General features: G+C 30.2%; 1 protein-coding gene across 11 annotated transcripts in view; it reads right to left on the reverse strand.

The window, feature by feature from the left end:
* LOC139485046 (protocadherin Fat 1-like) overlaps positions 1-15,186 on the reverse strand; it is a 122,755-nt gene that overhangs the window by 64,858 nt on the left and 42,711 nt on the right. For all 11 annotated transcript variants that reach the window (XM_071269151.1, XM_071269154.1, XM_071269150.1 and 8 more), the window contains one exon: positions 11,849-11,913. In XM_071269151.1, coding sequence (XP_071125252.1) covers positions 11,849-11,913 — 65 coding nt within the window. The remainder of the gene's footprint in view (positions 1-11,848; positions 11,914-15,186) is intronic.

Below are 15,186 nucleotides of genomic sequence, written 5' to 3' on the forward strand. Positions count from 1 at the left end.
GTGAATTGAAAAAACTGCCGATTTCCATAGAAGTCAATGCATTTAGAGAAAGGTCAATATTATCTTATATAATATCTTGTAGGTCTTCACAGCGTAGTGGCATTACCACACAAATGGTACAACCATACAATGATATATATTTCACACAGATTTAGTCAAACAATTCATGTAATTTACAGAGAACCGTGAAATAAAAATATTAATTCCAAGTGGAATAAAAGACTTACAAGATAGATGGAATCTTACTAAGAACCTAAGATCTAACATGAAAACCACAAACCACAATCGCCTAATTATTTTTATTCAATTATTTGACAAATTGCCATTATAAATTAGATATTTTTGTCCCCTCTAAATGTATTGAGAGGAAGTGTAAACAAATTATCTTTATATTCTATTCTCATTTTGGATGACATTTATTAGAAAAATCAATTAAGTTTTATCTTTATCAAAAACATTGGGAATTAAAATGTCTGACACAAGTCATTTATATCACAATATTTGTGTTTATTGATATTTCGAGATACTTTTCAATGTCAGAATGTATACTTTAATGGAATTTCAAATTTAATGTATTTAGTTAGAGATAGTCACTTATACAATAAACGTCAAATGTCTTATTCATAAGTGAAAGTATTCTTATTATAAATGATTCCTGAGGAGCAGAAAGGTTCATCAAGATGACTTATATTTCATGCCCTGAGTTTATGTAAAATTGATTGCTTTTGAATTGCACAAGGAAGATAAAAACTGATCTAAAACCATTTATTAACCTCATTATATAACTAAAGTTTTCCATAAAAATAAACCTAGGAAAAAACTTTGAAAATTGTAGCAATACCTAATGTTTCCTTGTTCCAACAGCAAAATAGCCTGACTAATACAAAACATTAGGTACATTGAAGACTAGTGGATGTTCTAAAGGTAAAACAGGATGTGATCAGGCAAAATTGCATATCACGTTTCTTTTCTTTTTGAACTTTTAAGGTCTTTCAAATTTTGTGTAAGTTCATCTACCCAACCCAAGCTGTGTATATTTCATTCACCATTGATCTGTCTTATCTATTTTACAGTGGAGGTTTTTTATGTTGTTATTGCTGAATAATGATTTATTTCGGTGACAAATTGAAAATCTGATAAAACTCCTTCCTTTATTCAACTTAGTATGTAAACAAAGACTGCCACACTAATGTGCTATTATTTGTCAAGAGAGTTTCTGGTTTTATACCTTTACTGAAAGACTTAGAAGGCTAACACTGATGTGGGGTTAAGAATGGGTATTATAATATTTCTGCTTAGTTTAACCTATGGGATTGTTGCAAGCTTTTATTCTCAAATAAGAAAACTTTTTAAGCAATTTTTCATCAGCTGATTCAAAATTAACAATTTCATAATTCGTCCACAGCACTAATTGGCCGAATTAATTGCACTTTAAGACCCTCTATCCAGTTAACGCCTGTTTGGTTTTTAAAAACCATCTTTTTTTAAATGTCAATGCAAAGAGTCAATATTATATTAAGTTCCGTGTTTTAAAATGACACCTATTGTTCATATGTTAGGTCCTCTGATAAATATCTCTGACCTATTACTAAAGTTAGGGTGCATGTATTTTGGGACTTAGCAGGCTTCTTTGTACAATAAGATTGAATCAGTTTAGTTAAAACTCCATTTAAGTCGTTCCAGAAAAGTCATTTTTCAAGTTGATTTTGCAATATCATTGTGTATCGTTAAAGGCAGTGCAGATATCCCATAATTCACTTTTGAAACATGTGCTGATAACTACATTTACATAACCTCCCGCAGAAAAGTTAAAGCTTAGAAACTAAACAATAAATAGACGATCACTTAAGAGGGCGCTCAGACTGCCAATTAATGAAATGGATTTCGTTTCCTATTATAATGGCCAAAAAATTAAAAAAGATTTTTACTTTAATGACATGACTCAACTAAACATGTCAAAATATTTTGGCGAGAACCTGACATCTGTATGCACTTTACAGTCTATATTTAACCCTCAGGGTTTGACACAAGAACAGTTATAAAGGCAACCATCATTAATTGAAACAATTCCATTCTGAAATCAAATTGAACATAGAATAGATTCCCCATGGTCATGTAAATTTAGTTTTAGCTCTAGATGACAATTATCTGGGCTTAATATGGACCACTAATCAGTTTCCAGTTCCCAAATCAATAGGAGCTAGATGGCAAGACTATTTATTTTCATTAATTTTGTTTGATCTGCTGTCGTCTACATTAAATAAGAAAAATTCTACAAATCATTTCCAGCAGAATTATGATTCTTGTTTCATCAATATATCATATCTGTCTACACTCATATTTATTTAAATTAATCAAGCTGCTATTTAATTTCCAATGCTGTGTGCAGCTGGTCTTTCAGGAACTGATGGCCATTACATATGCTCTGCTTCTATAATGCAGCTAAGGAAACCCTGGACATTTCACTGTTCATTGACCTTTAATTTTGAAACATTTAATTGCCATTTTGCATAAGGCCGCATAAAGCAAAGCAAACACCATTTTGTATCAAATCTTTTTGAAAAGTGATGATGATTACACTTGTTTGTTTTACACAATAAAAAAGGGTCATTAGGTTACCTGATTTGAATATTGATTGTAAAAATCAGAGATGTATTTTTGAGAAAAGTGAGATAAAAATATAAAATGACAACATAGATGAACTTTTCATACCTTCAAAGCAGGAGATCTGTTTCAAGAGAGTTTTGATATCTGCTGTAGAATTCATTTTACTGACTTTTCATTATATCACATTTGATTTAAAATGTTTAATGTTTAATAATGTTTTTCATACTGTATTTTGTCTGGTTTGAAAGGAAAAAAAAACTACTACATTCCCCATTTCCATTCTCAATTTTATAAATTCAATAAATGAGCTATAAATACATTGGATTGTCACGTAGCTTGGGTCCTTAATATTGTATAAAAGAACAATGTTTTGACATTAAATTGTCAAGTTTAACGTGACAGTTTTCAAAACATAATGAAAAAAAATGGTGAAAGAGGGAGAAATTGGGAGATTTTTCTCCCCAAAGTGGGAGATTGAAAATATTTGGTTTTTTTTTTAATTATTGGGAGCCTTACACCATTGTATCTCATGAACAATTGACACCTTTGCTAAATGAATTATTATTGTACAAATAAAATATTCCCTGAATTGTTATTGATTGTTGGAATGAACAACACAGGCTAATTCTGTCATCAAACCTAACAAGGAATAAAAACAAACATATTGAATTTCTTCAAAAGTGTCACTAAATATCAATAGACCATTGTCTTTTTTCAAACCTACAAAATAAATATTTGTGAGAAATACTAAATGATGAATTGAATCTTGCATAATTATGGTAAATTACATTTTATGAAACTGTTATCGAATAAGTTAATTTGATTGAAACCATTCAAATTCTTTCATCGAAATATAATTCAAATTTTTCACATTTTTCTACAACATTTTTGCATTGTATGATCTTGTATGCAATCACGAAAACTTTATGGCAAAGAATGGAAAATTATACTTTTTTAAATTTGTAATTAAACCTTCAATCAATTTCATAATTAATCACAATAAAATGCACAAATTCAACCCGAAGTGGGGGTATACACATGTACAAAAATCAATTATTTTCAGTTTTGGGTATAATTTAAATATCTGATTAACATCTAAAGTCTCACAAAAGCTCCTTGTTCCAGGCACAAAGAAAGCTAATGACCTTAAAATGACTAGTTTATCTTGTTTCACATAATATTGTGAATTTTTTCTTCTCTACCTTATGACTTTTTAATGCAGATAAATGTCTCTCTGATTACACAGTAGTTGTTTCATCATTCAGCAAAGAATTCAGTATTGAAAATGAGTTTTGAGCTATAAAAAAAGAAGATGTGGTATGATTGCAAATGTGACAACTCTCCACAAGAGACCAAAATGACACACAAATTAACAACTATGGGTCACTGTATGCGGCTTCATCTATAAAAGGCTCCGTAATGACAACGTAAAACAATTCAAACGAGAAAACTAACAGCCTTATTTATGTTAAAAAAACTGTTTTCTCATGCTTATTAACTATAAGCTACAATTGTAACAAAAAAGTCTGTTATGTGGTGCTATCTGAGTATAATGTCAGGTGCCAGTTTTCACATCATATCCAGGTATAAAAGTATATTAAAAGTTAGTTTTTTTACTGATGAAACATATATATATATAGAGTTATTGCGAAATATTTACCTCTGTCAATTTTTCTATGTTTTAACAGTAGATAATTTGACCTTGATCAATTTACAAAGCATTATAACACATTATTGTTCATTTAAATGCATTGCACAAGACAGAGAACTACTAATAATGAACACAGCAAGATTTGACTGTCCTATCTATTACAACCAAACAATGAACAAAACCTGATATGAATTTTTATAGCCTGGCATAAGGTATATGCATACATTATTTTGTAAACTGTTCCAATGCTGGTAGTCTTAATGTTTGAAATCTTTGAATATCATGAGATTTGAAAATTACCATGAACCCGACAGACAGAAACGAATTAAATGGCTTTTACTGTTGTCAATTACATTTACATCATGTAATTCTCATTTCAAGATTTTTTAGATAGATTTCTACCAATAAATGAATAGTTTAGCTCAAACATTGTAAAATCTATCCAGGCATACTGAAATATGAATAATGAAAAGTATTTAGGGTAAAAAGTTAATCTTTTGACAGATCTAGATTTCAGATACAATTAAAATATGTTTAAATTTAAAAATCGATTAAATTGATGACCTATTTCAGATTTAAATTAGACATTCATGTTGAATGTACTACAACCTTGATTAGCTTAAAAACTAATTTTAGTAGAGAACTTTAACTGAGATTGACTAAAGTTGACCATGATGTCCAAAAATCTAATTATAAGATCCTAAATCTTAAAATACAAAATAATACTAAAATATTGGTTATTGCTTGTGAGTAGATTTTTCATTCAAAACAAATATACCTAAAACATTTCCCTGGATTTACATACTTATAAATATTCAGGCATATATTGCTGTCACATGTAGAAAGTTTTCCCTATTTGCAAAAACTCTGCTATGTTCTTACATGATTCAGTCCCTACTAAAACAGGAAACATACCCTCACAAGCTTGTATAACAGCTTTCCCCCCTTTAATGTCATTTGGGGAATTTGCTGAGTTGAGTGTGGATCTATGATCAATCTCTATTCAATCTATTAATTTTTTCTTAGACTCTTACCACTTTAGATCTTGAGACTGCTTATATAAGAATGTGTATGTTGCTCTTTAGATGTCTTTTAGTTCTTAAGTGTTTCTGAGTTGCTGTGCCATTGAAATATGTACCCTATGTGATATATCTCCATTAAATCATTGTGGATATTTATAGGACATTTTAATGCACTTGCATAGTACAGCTTGCCTATACCTTTGTCACAAGACTAAAAAGATTTCCCCGATTATAACACAATTAACATTGCACTGGTTAATCCTTAAACAGATAGTCCATATATGTCAAAGATTTATCTTATTTTGGGGTATTTTATGCTAATTTTTTCTACAGTATATCAACTTATTAAAGTCCTGACATTTGTGGTTAAAACCGTGGGTAGATGTATACAATATACACAAACTAAGGACCAAACATCGGTCATGCAACAGGGTTAAAAAACAAAATTATCGGTTATTTGTTTGTTCTGTAAATCTATGCACACAGTGACATCTTTGTTTGGTCTATCCTAAAATCTGACAGCAAGAAACAATAACATCAACATTATGTTATAGTATCCCTTATTAACAACACCTCACTTCATATTTCTTTACAGGTGCTTACCTTATGCAAGCAGGTAAAATTAAAAAAAAAAGTTTTCTAAAGGATGGAGTGTATGTCTTTATTGTAGATTGGAAAGGAGTATTTATCTAACCTGATCTGAAGTATCTTTCTGAGGTATAAACAAAAGGATGGTAGCATTGTCAGTTTAAGAAAGTTCAACAATCTTGGAGTACCAGAGTTTGTACTGCAATACAAAATACCATAACATGTCAAAAACACAAAAATAAAACAAGTCAGCAAAAAAAACAGTACAAGAGAATCTGACAGGAATTCAAGGTAAACATATCAAACATTAGGGCGTAATTTTGCATCACTGGGAATGTTTTCTCAGGAGGAAGGCTACAAATAAAATTTGCAACTATCCAAGCACTTGGTTATAACTGAACCAGAGATTTACAGCATCTTATTAATACAAAGTTACAGAATAATGGATAACTCCGACACAGGCTGCTGCAGAGATGATACATTGGTTCTGTCTGTCCATCACTATACTCTTGATCTATTGGGTGTTAGGTTAACGACAGGTGCAAAGGTAATAAACAGGTGGAGACAGGTAAAACAGGGAGAACAGGGGTCTATATGAAGGGGAAATTATTCATTTGTATAAAGTGTTTGTTAACAGAAAGGACATTGAACCATGGTGAATAATAAAAGATCAAATTTATTTAATTGTCGAGTCTTAAATTTCAAAGGCAATCAAAGAAAATCTGCCTAAACTCATTTTCAAATAAATGGAACGTACTGCATAAATAACAGAAGAACAAGAACTGTCAAGGAATAGTTTGTCCAGGTGACTGATTTTCTATATTTTTTTTTTTCCGTTTGCAGGATCCACAACTATCTTTAACTTAATTTCTGTTGTCTGTTTCATGGCTATAAGCCATGAAACAGATTCAGAAGATTATTGGAATACCTATGATTAAAATGAGATGTGGGCTTTTTCTCAATGAGGCTATAGACTTGATACAGGGAAAAGTTTTCTTTTCTCTACCGAAAAATTGGGAGGAAATGCAATTATTTGAAAAGCTCTATGCAAGATGGCCAAGCCAAATAAAGGCAATACTAACTTCAAAGTATTCTAGTACATGTAATACAATGAAATATAAGGCATTTAACTCACTGGAATAATTTGTTCCTTTTTTTGTTTTTAAGTCATCTTATTAAAATATGAACTGTTTTTTTTTTTTTAGATAAACGAATTCATCATAATCTCATCAAAATTGGATGACCTTACAAAGGTCAACATTAGATTATGTCTCCCACCAGAAGTCTGACAAATTTATGTAACAATGAGATTTCAATTTATGTATATTAAGCCCATAAATCAAGTTTTTTATAGTCACAGAAGTAGACCTACATGTATATTGAAAATAGGCTGAAAAAGCTGACGATTAAAAATAGGAATAAAACCACCAAGACAAAATATTATACTTAACCGCGATTAGCATACTTATGTTTTCTTTATTTCCTAAAACCCATTGAGAAAACTCTAAATACAGACGTTTATACTTAATCTGATAATTTCCGAGCCATAGTATTTTAGTCTATATATATTTGGAAGTAATATATACAGGCGGCTCATGATCTAAGGGAGGGGATTACTTGAAGAGTTTATTAATGATCTTTTAATGTTTGTGAACAGTAACTTTCTTTTTTGTCAACACAACTATTTAATTCATAACTTTATGTTCTCTTTCATTATTTATGTCTACTTAACCTTAATATACACCTGCTTCAGCTTGGTCTTTAAATTTAATTCTGTCATCTGATTGGACAATAATTTCTTTACTTTATATAATAAATTCATTGTTTATATGTACATGTAATGCCAAAAATTCACTGGAAAAAAATTTCTTTCAAACAGCAAGGAGTATAAATTGTTTTGTTTTCCAAATCATGCCAAATAGATTACAATTAAAGATTTCATAAAACATCTTAATCATTTCAAAAGTAGAGAATGACTCTCATGTCTCTCGTGTTATCATTTATTGGTCTGGAATATATGGAAAACAACCAAACTATTGTCAAAACATAACATAGCATACTCAAAATACAACAAGAAATTACAATGTTATCAGCAATTTATTGGCCCCCCTTTTTTAATATCCAAAACCTAAAGAGATCAAAGGGTGCTTTTCATTTTCTATTTTCTACAACAAAAATATATGTTCAATCTTCAAAGATAAATCACCTCCCATTTTAATTAATTTTTTTTCTGGTCAATGTTTCCGAAAACCACAAGACAATTTATCATTGTGGTTGTCAAAATTATACAAGGACTTCATATATAAGTAATCATTTCATCAGAAGTCATCATACCGCATTAAGAGCTCTCAAATCAATCAGTGGTCTAACTAATTACCACAACAGATAGATGACAACTAGTATAGAAAGGCTCATTTATAATACATTCTTTGATGTGTTTTGGTTTAGTGTTATTTTTTGCACGGACAGAGAGAATCTGACGAATTGTTATCAGCTGCATTAATCGTTCGTTGATGTATTTTGTATTGCAGAAATATTGTGCAAATCAACATTCCCCATCTTACTGTTGTCATCTCTCTATTATTTTGTAACAGTTGCCACCCTATATGATGTAATAAATAGAACATCTGCAACAAAACACTGACATTTCAGATTAGAACTACTAACAAGCTGACAGATGAGGTAGAGACTAACCACAACCAAAACAAGTTGGCACTGATCAAATCAGGACGTGATAATGGACTGAAATCTGATAGTCTTTCTGTAATGTTTCATATATTCTATCTGCATAATGATAGAAAGGCAAGTGGCAAGATGGTGTGTTTATAATTATGTACATCTGCATTAGGATAAGGGCAACAAAGTGGCAAGATTAAGCCTTTTCCTTCATCTGCATCTGCCTTGTGAAAGATAGGCAAATGGCTTAGATTTCTTTATCTGTATTGCCACTTTACAGATAGGTAAACATATTATTGTCAGTAGTTTCCAATATACTGTCTTTTTTAGAGTGATACAGAGGTCGTTTTTTTTTTTGCCTATCTTTAAGAGGTCATTTAAAATATGACAGTAAGAGAAGTATTTTCATTTAATTGATTAAAGTGAGACAGGAGATACTCAAAGAAGGAATCAAAACTATAAACTCAAAGAGAAACTGACACCTTCATGGCAAAAAATAAAGTTCAAAGATTTGCAATATTTACTATGAACAGACCACACTATCTTAAACTGCACTAAACTCAGTATTATGACAGAAAACAATAAATATTAGGTTTTTATGGGGTCGACATCTGTATAAACTTCAGTTCACTTTCATGTTTAACATTTTTACAGTTTCTAAGCATGCAATACATTTAGGTAATGACTTAACTGCACCAGGCTGTGTGTGGTTTTATCTAAGCCAAATGATATTTGTCAAATTTAATACCTGGAATTAAGTTTAACAATATTATGATTAAAATTTACATGCTTAATTTGCATAAGGAAATCTGAGTTAAATGATTCATATCATGTTATGTATCTGTTTACGAACTTTTAGGCTACTGAAATAGAACAAAAGCCATTTCCTGATTTTGTTTGCCAAATTTTATTTTACCTTCAAAACTTTGAATCATCTTCAATTTTGGATTTTCATGATTTTAATGAAGATAATTAGACTATCAGTCTTATTTCTGAAGACAACTGGACCTAAAGCAATCAATAACAAGTTAATTATTTCAATTAGGACTTGTATAACTAATCAATTCATACAAAAACATTTTTCGGAAAAATAACTGTACGGTAAATATTTTTATCATCCACCACATTCTGTTCCCCATACCTTACAACTTTAAGCTGATTGCAGGTGTTGTGTTATTACGCAACATAGTTATTACACTTAGAACTCACACGAAACATGCAACAGACACCCTTAACATAACACAATGTTTATTTTAGAAAAAACATTGACTTGTAAAATGAAAATTCCTTAGGATAATATACACATTTCCTTTTCTTTAGCTTGCTTTCATACTGATAAGTGTCAAAAGATTTTTGTATACAGACAAATGATACCTTTCAATTTTTGCATTTTAATTCAGTTTTCATTTTTTTTAAATCTTAATGTGATTTTAAAATTTTGGAATTTGTTGTTGATTGCAAGAACTTTGATAGAAATACTGTAAAATCTATTGGCCATGTTTTAACTGTTTAGACTAGGGACCATGAGTTATACATATTGTAAGAACCTTATCTACTGTTTTTGACCTCTTTGGTTTTTGTGTGTTATTTAATTGCTGTTTCACTGATATATTGATACAAGTATATTTTTTTAATATTCATTTGGGAATATCTGCAGTGAAGCAGGACCGGAGCTGGCCCCTCTTAGGCAGTCAGTGGGCCCCCACTTACGAAAATTTCTGGATCCGCCACTGACAATGTTGGTTCTTATGTTATCTTATATGTAATTGTAAAAAAATACTGATTTGGAAAATATAACAGAAAGCTTAAAGGTTATCAAGACACAGAAGCATGCTTGTCAATATAAATATATATCAAATCATGAAGCCATAAATACTTCCATTCATCATCTTGTTTAATGTAATACATCAAGACTTTACAAGCTTCAGAAGCCTGCTCAGAGTTTCAAATGAAATTACAGAAAAAATCATGAATTTTTATAGATTCTGTTGTCTTTTTAAATATAAACAGTCAACAGTCGTTGAAGTTAAATGTGAGCAAATATGAACTTGAAAAGGGCAAAGCAAAGTTAAAAGGACAATATTTATCAAACTGAAGGGATTCACTGAAGCTTAGCTCTTTTATTTACAAGGAGAATATATTATATTCAAAAGCAAATATATCCACTCCTGGCCTTAAGCCTTTTTGGACACATAGATCAAAACGATAATCTTGTCACCACTCATCAATAAAAAGACAACAAATTTCAAAAACATTAATCTCTCCCATCTATACTTTGTGTCAATATTTTTAAGTCTAATCTAACAAAGCGAAAAAACATTCATTTCATCACGCCAAATCTAGTTAAAACTGTTTATTTAAAATTGTGGTTATGCTGTATGTATTCAGGTTCGTCGAGGTGGTGTTTAATTCATTTACAAAAGATAAATATGTATTCAGGGTGTTTTTATCAAATTTCAGGATAAAGTTATATAAGGGTAGATTACGAAAGTCAATTTACCGGATCTAATGAAAAGAAAACCGATATGAATAACCTCAAAATGGGTTCAGGTTACTAGGTCAAGGATTATTTGCATATTTCAGCAGTTACTTAATAACGATAATTGTTCATTAGAAATCTGCATGTTTTATATCATATATATCAGAAAATTAATCAGTTATAATGTTTCTGATAATCCATACAGGGTTAAATATATGACCTTGTTTTCATTTTTCCCAACTGAGTTATGAACATCCCCAGAGCGTACCTGGTAATTAAAGAGTAAACAAGTTCTATTTCATATGGGATTCAACTTCCATAATCTAATTCAGTACTTATTTCTTCAAATTCATAAATTAAGGGATTAATTAGTTTATTTCTGAAATAAAAAAATCTCAAAATACTTGAAAATTCAAAGGCTGCAATTTGCATGGCCATGATGGGTAAATGAAAATTCACCTAGGTGTGAATGAAGTAACGCCAACTGTTTTAAACCCACTTAAACACTTGGGCCAGTATTCTTCAATTAGATCAAGCACCAACTTGATGATCAGCTCCTCCTTCGATTGCCTGTCATGAAATGTTGTTGTCCCTTTCAACACTTCAAACATTTTGTAATGCAATTTTTCTTTCTTTCTTTTAGCCTGGTGATGTTAATGATGATGATTCGACTATTGGAGTAATTTGTATTCCAACAGTCATGCTAATTTCTGCTAAACAAAATTACCAATTATTGATGATTATGCAAATCATACATTGTAGTCGGTCCTTGTTTGGTTATATATATATAAATGTTTGATTGGATTTATGGACACATTTGCTTACCTCCAGAAGGTGCTGTGAATCTCCCTCATCTCTGTCCAGTGTAGTCTTTGTTGTTCTTATAACACCTACAAATAAACAAACAAAACATTATAAACAAAGCAAAAGAAGAGACATACACAGAGAGGATCAACAACAAACTTTTTCAGGCAATATGTCCATATCAAGTAGGAACTGTATGTACCTAACAGCATAAGTCAGCTATGAAGGTATTATATTATTTCCATCAAAGTAGATACTAATATTGGTTGATTACGGCTTGTTTATGTCCAGTGGGAAGTATTTCATGCATGTTTAGGTTCAGACACATCTAAATATATCATAGGTATACAATTGTAGTTACCTTTTATTATAAGATGTGTGCCATCAAAATATTGTAACTTTGATTCAATTTCAAGATAACAACTTCCAAGTTTGAATAAATAAGAGGAGCTCATTGAGACAGCAACCAAACAACAACACAACAAATTCAAAAACATAAATACACATCTTAGGTGGTGAAATTGACAAAACAATGAAAATTAAAATTTGAAAAAAAATTTTCAACATGCTTAAAACATTATCTATATATTGGATCTTAACCAACAAATAATAATGTGTGAATGACAGGAGTAATCATTTGGAAAATCACATTTTTAAAATATATATAACAACATTCTATGTTAAGCAATATAACAACAACTTATATACTTAAATTTCAATCTATTTCAAGAATTCCATTCAAAGCAAACATATTTAACATCTTATAGTAAACATTGCAAAAAACTTAAGTTGATCGATGATCTTGCTTGCAGATGAGTTATTGCTTTAGCGTTGGGAAGGAATATCAAGTATTCACCAGAAATTACTACATGAAGAAATAGTATGAATCAGGATTAAATTCACTGGAAATCTGATCAAATCAAGTCAATTACAGAAAGATCTAAAAATAAAGAGATCAAAAAATGTGTGCCCCAGTTCAAGCAAAAACTTCATATTAATGTATATCATGGACTTGAAGGTGTTCCTAATCTATGATTTTAAACTTTGTCAAAATGTCAATACCAATAGAAGAATTATGAAATTGAACATGACATATGCAGAAATATAAAACGGAAATCTATTGAAAAGTAAAGTAGTATAATACCTTTCAATAAAAATCTATCTATTTGACAGGTGCTTGGTTTTTACCTATACCAGTGGGGGGTAAACTGAGGTAAAACCTTCCGACCCCCACTACAGCTACTAACTGTCACTTCAGTCTTTGTTTAGCATTGACAAATGAGTGTAATGACAAACCAAGGCTTTATTCAAATTAGGCATAAAGACATATTTTATGAGATTAGTCCGTCACATAAATTTTAAACCGAAATTATTAATAAATTCTGTAGAAAATTATAATTTTGTGTGCATTGTCTTGACCACTATAAACGAATGACCTTTAAGAAACAGAAACCTAGTCTATATATATGTAAAAAGATTCCATAATGGTAAAACGTAGATGAGAACTTATAATTTGCACCTGAGTGAAAAACATTTTGTAACATTGTATACTTGATTCATATACAATGTATCACTAATACAAGTTTCTCAGATTTCTTTTTAACAAAGCACAGGATACATATTACCATATATAAAACATTATGTTACACCACCCACTGTGTAAAAGGAGGTGTGAAGGATCTTAGTGAAATCTTAATCCCATCACAAGCACTTTTCATCCACAATTTCATATAAATCAACTGTATACATAGTCACAAAATAGGTCAATGCTGAGCAAGCAATTTATAGACATAAAATGACCAATGCATTGAAGTCTTATATTAAGTTGAATATAATAACAGAGGACTCTTTCACATGATTAGGCTATAGTTGAAATTATTGCAGGCCCAAAAAAAAAGTTGAACAACTTCGTAACAAGCCTTGACTCACATTTGGGCTGCTGGCAAAGTGTGGATGCTTAAAAAAGCTGGATATACCTTGAAGGTCAGCCTGATTGTCCCAAAAACATATTTTATTTAAAAATGTTTTTAATTTTATTATTTCCAATCCACATTAATAAACAAAAGATGAAATTGTAGTCAATACAAAGTAAATAACTTGTTCTAACTTGGTGTCCACCAATGTCACTGTTAAAGCATGTAGGGATTCTAATAGGATGAAAGTACTTAATCATTTATCTTTTGCTTATATTTTTTTCTCTTAGCACCCCAAGTTGTTTATTATCATGTAATAATATATAATATGATATCTTAAAAGTAAGTCAAAGTATTCTCAACTCCTACAGTGTTTACTAAATTAATATCTTTTATGCTTATTCATCCAAGGGAGATAATATAAAATTATTACATAACTGTCACTTCTTATTTTTTCACGAAAACGGACTCCATGTGACAACTAGCATTTGTGTCCTTTTGTTCATTACCTTATAAAATCTGAAATTAATAGCCTATTGCTTTATACAAGTCTATAGGGTAATTAGAAAGAGATAAATATACCAGACAACAACCCGTCACAATTAATAGACAATAAAAAAAATCTCTCAAAAGTGTAAACAATGGCTACAAAGATATGTCAGGCAGTATAATTCATAATAAAAATCACTTTAAGAATGCTAGTAATGTAATTCTTCATACAAATTCTTAATTTACTTGTAAAATTTACATATTTTAGTCACAAATTATGCTCTGAAGGACACTTTACACTTCACAATAATAATTCATCATTCTGTGATGTTTATTTTCATTGTGCTGCATTTAAAATAGCATAAATATGAAAAGTGCATATATTCATGACCTAATTATTAGAAAAACATTGCAGAAAATAAACAGAAGACCTATTTATTTGTTGATTGATTGGTTGTTGGTGTTGAAGGCCATTTCAGCACTCTCTGATGCACATTGGTCAATATGTAGACCAATAGAATAGTACAGATTGAGGAAACAAAAGTATAACATAGAGAAGTTCAGAAACACAGATCTTTGCAAGAATATTAAGCAAGCATTGCCTAAGTTAAGGTGGGAGTTGAACCACAAACTATAAACAATGAACAGAATAAGAATAGAAAGGTGTTTGAATAAAAATAAATCATAGAATTTATAAACCTCTTCTATTATCTAATGGAGAAAATAACTTTGTTCTTATTTTTTTCTTTTTAAACGAATTCAAATTGGGGACCAATATTTTAATACATATATTATCAGACCAATTGCCAGCAGGTATAATTCACTGAACATGCAGGCTTCAGAGTTTATCCCACTTTTATCAGAAATATTAACAGTTATTCATAATGGTTCTCAATTAAAAATATAATACTGTCATAATCTTTTCTAAAATCCTATTCCATTGTTTTTCCCAAAGTA

This window comes from Mytilus edulis, chromosome 8 (assembly GCF_963676685.1).
Source record: "Mytilus edulis chromosome 8, xbMytEdul2.2, whole genome shotgun sequence".
Taxonomy (NCBI): Eukaryota; Metazoa; Mollusca; class Bivalvia; order Mytilida; family Mytilidae; genus Mytilus; species Mytilus edulis.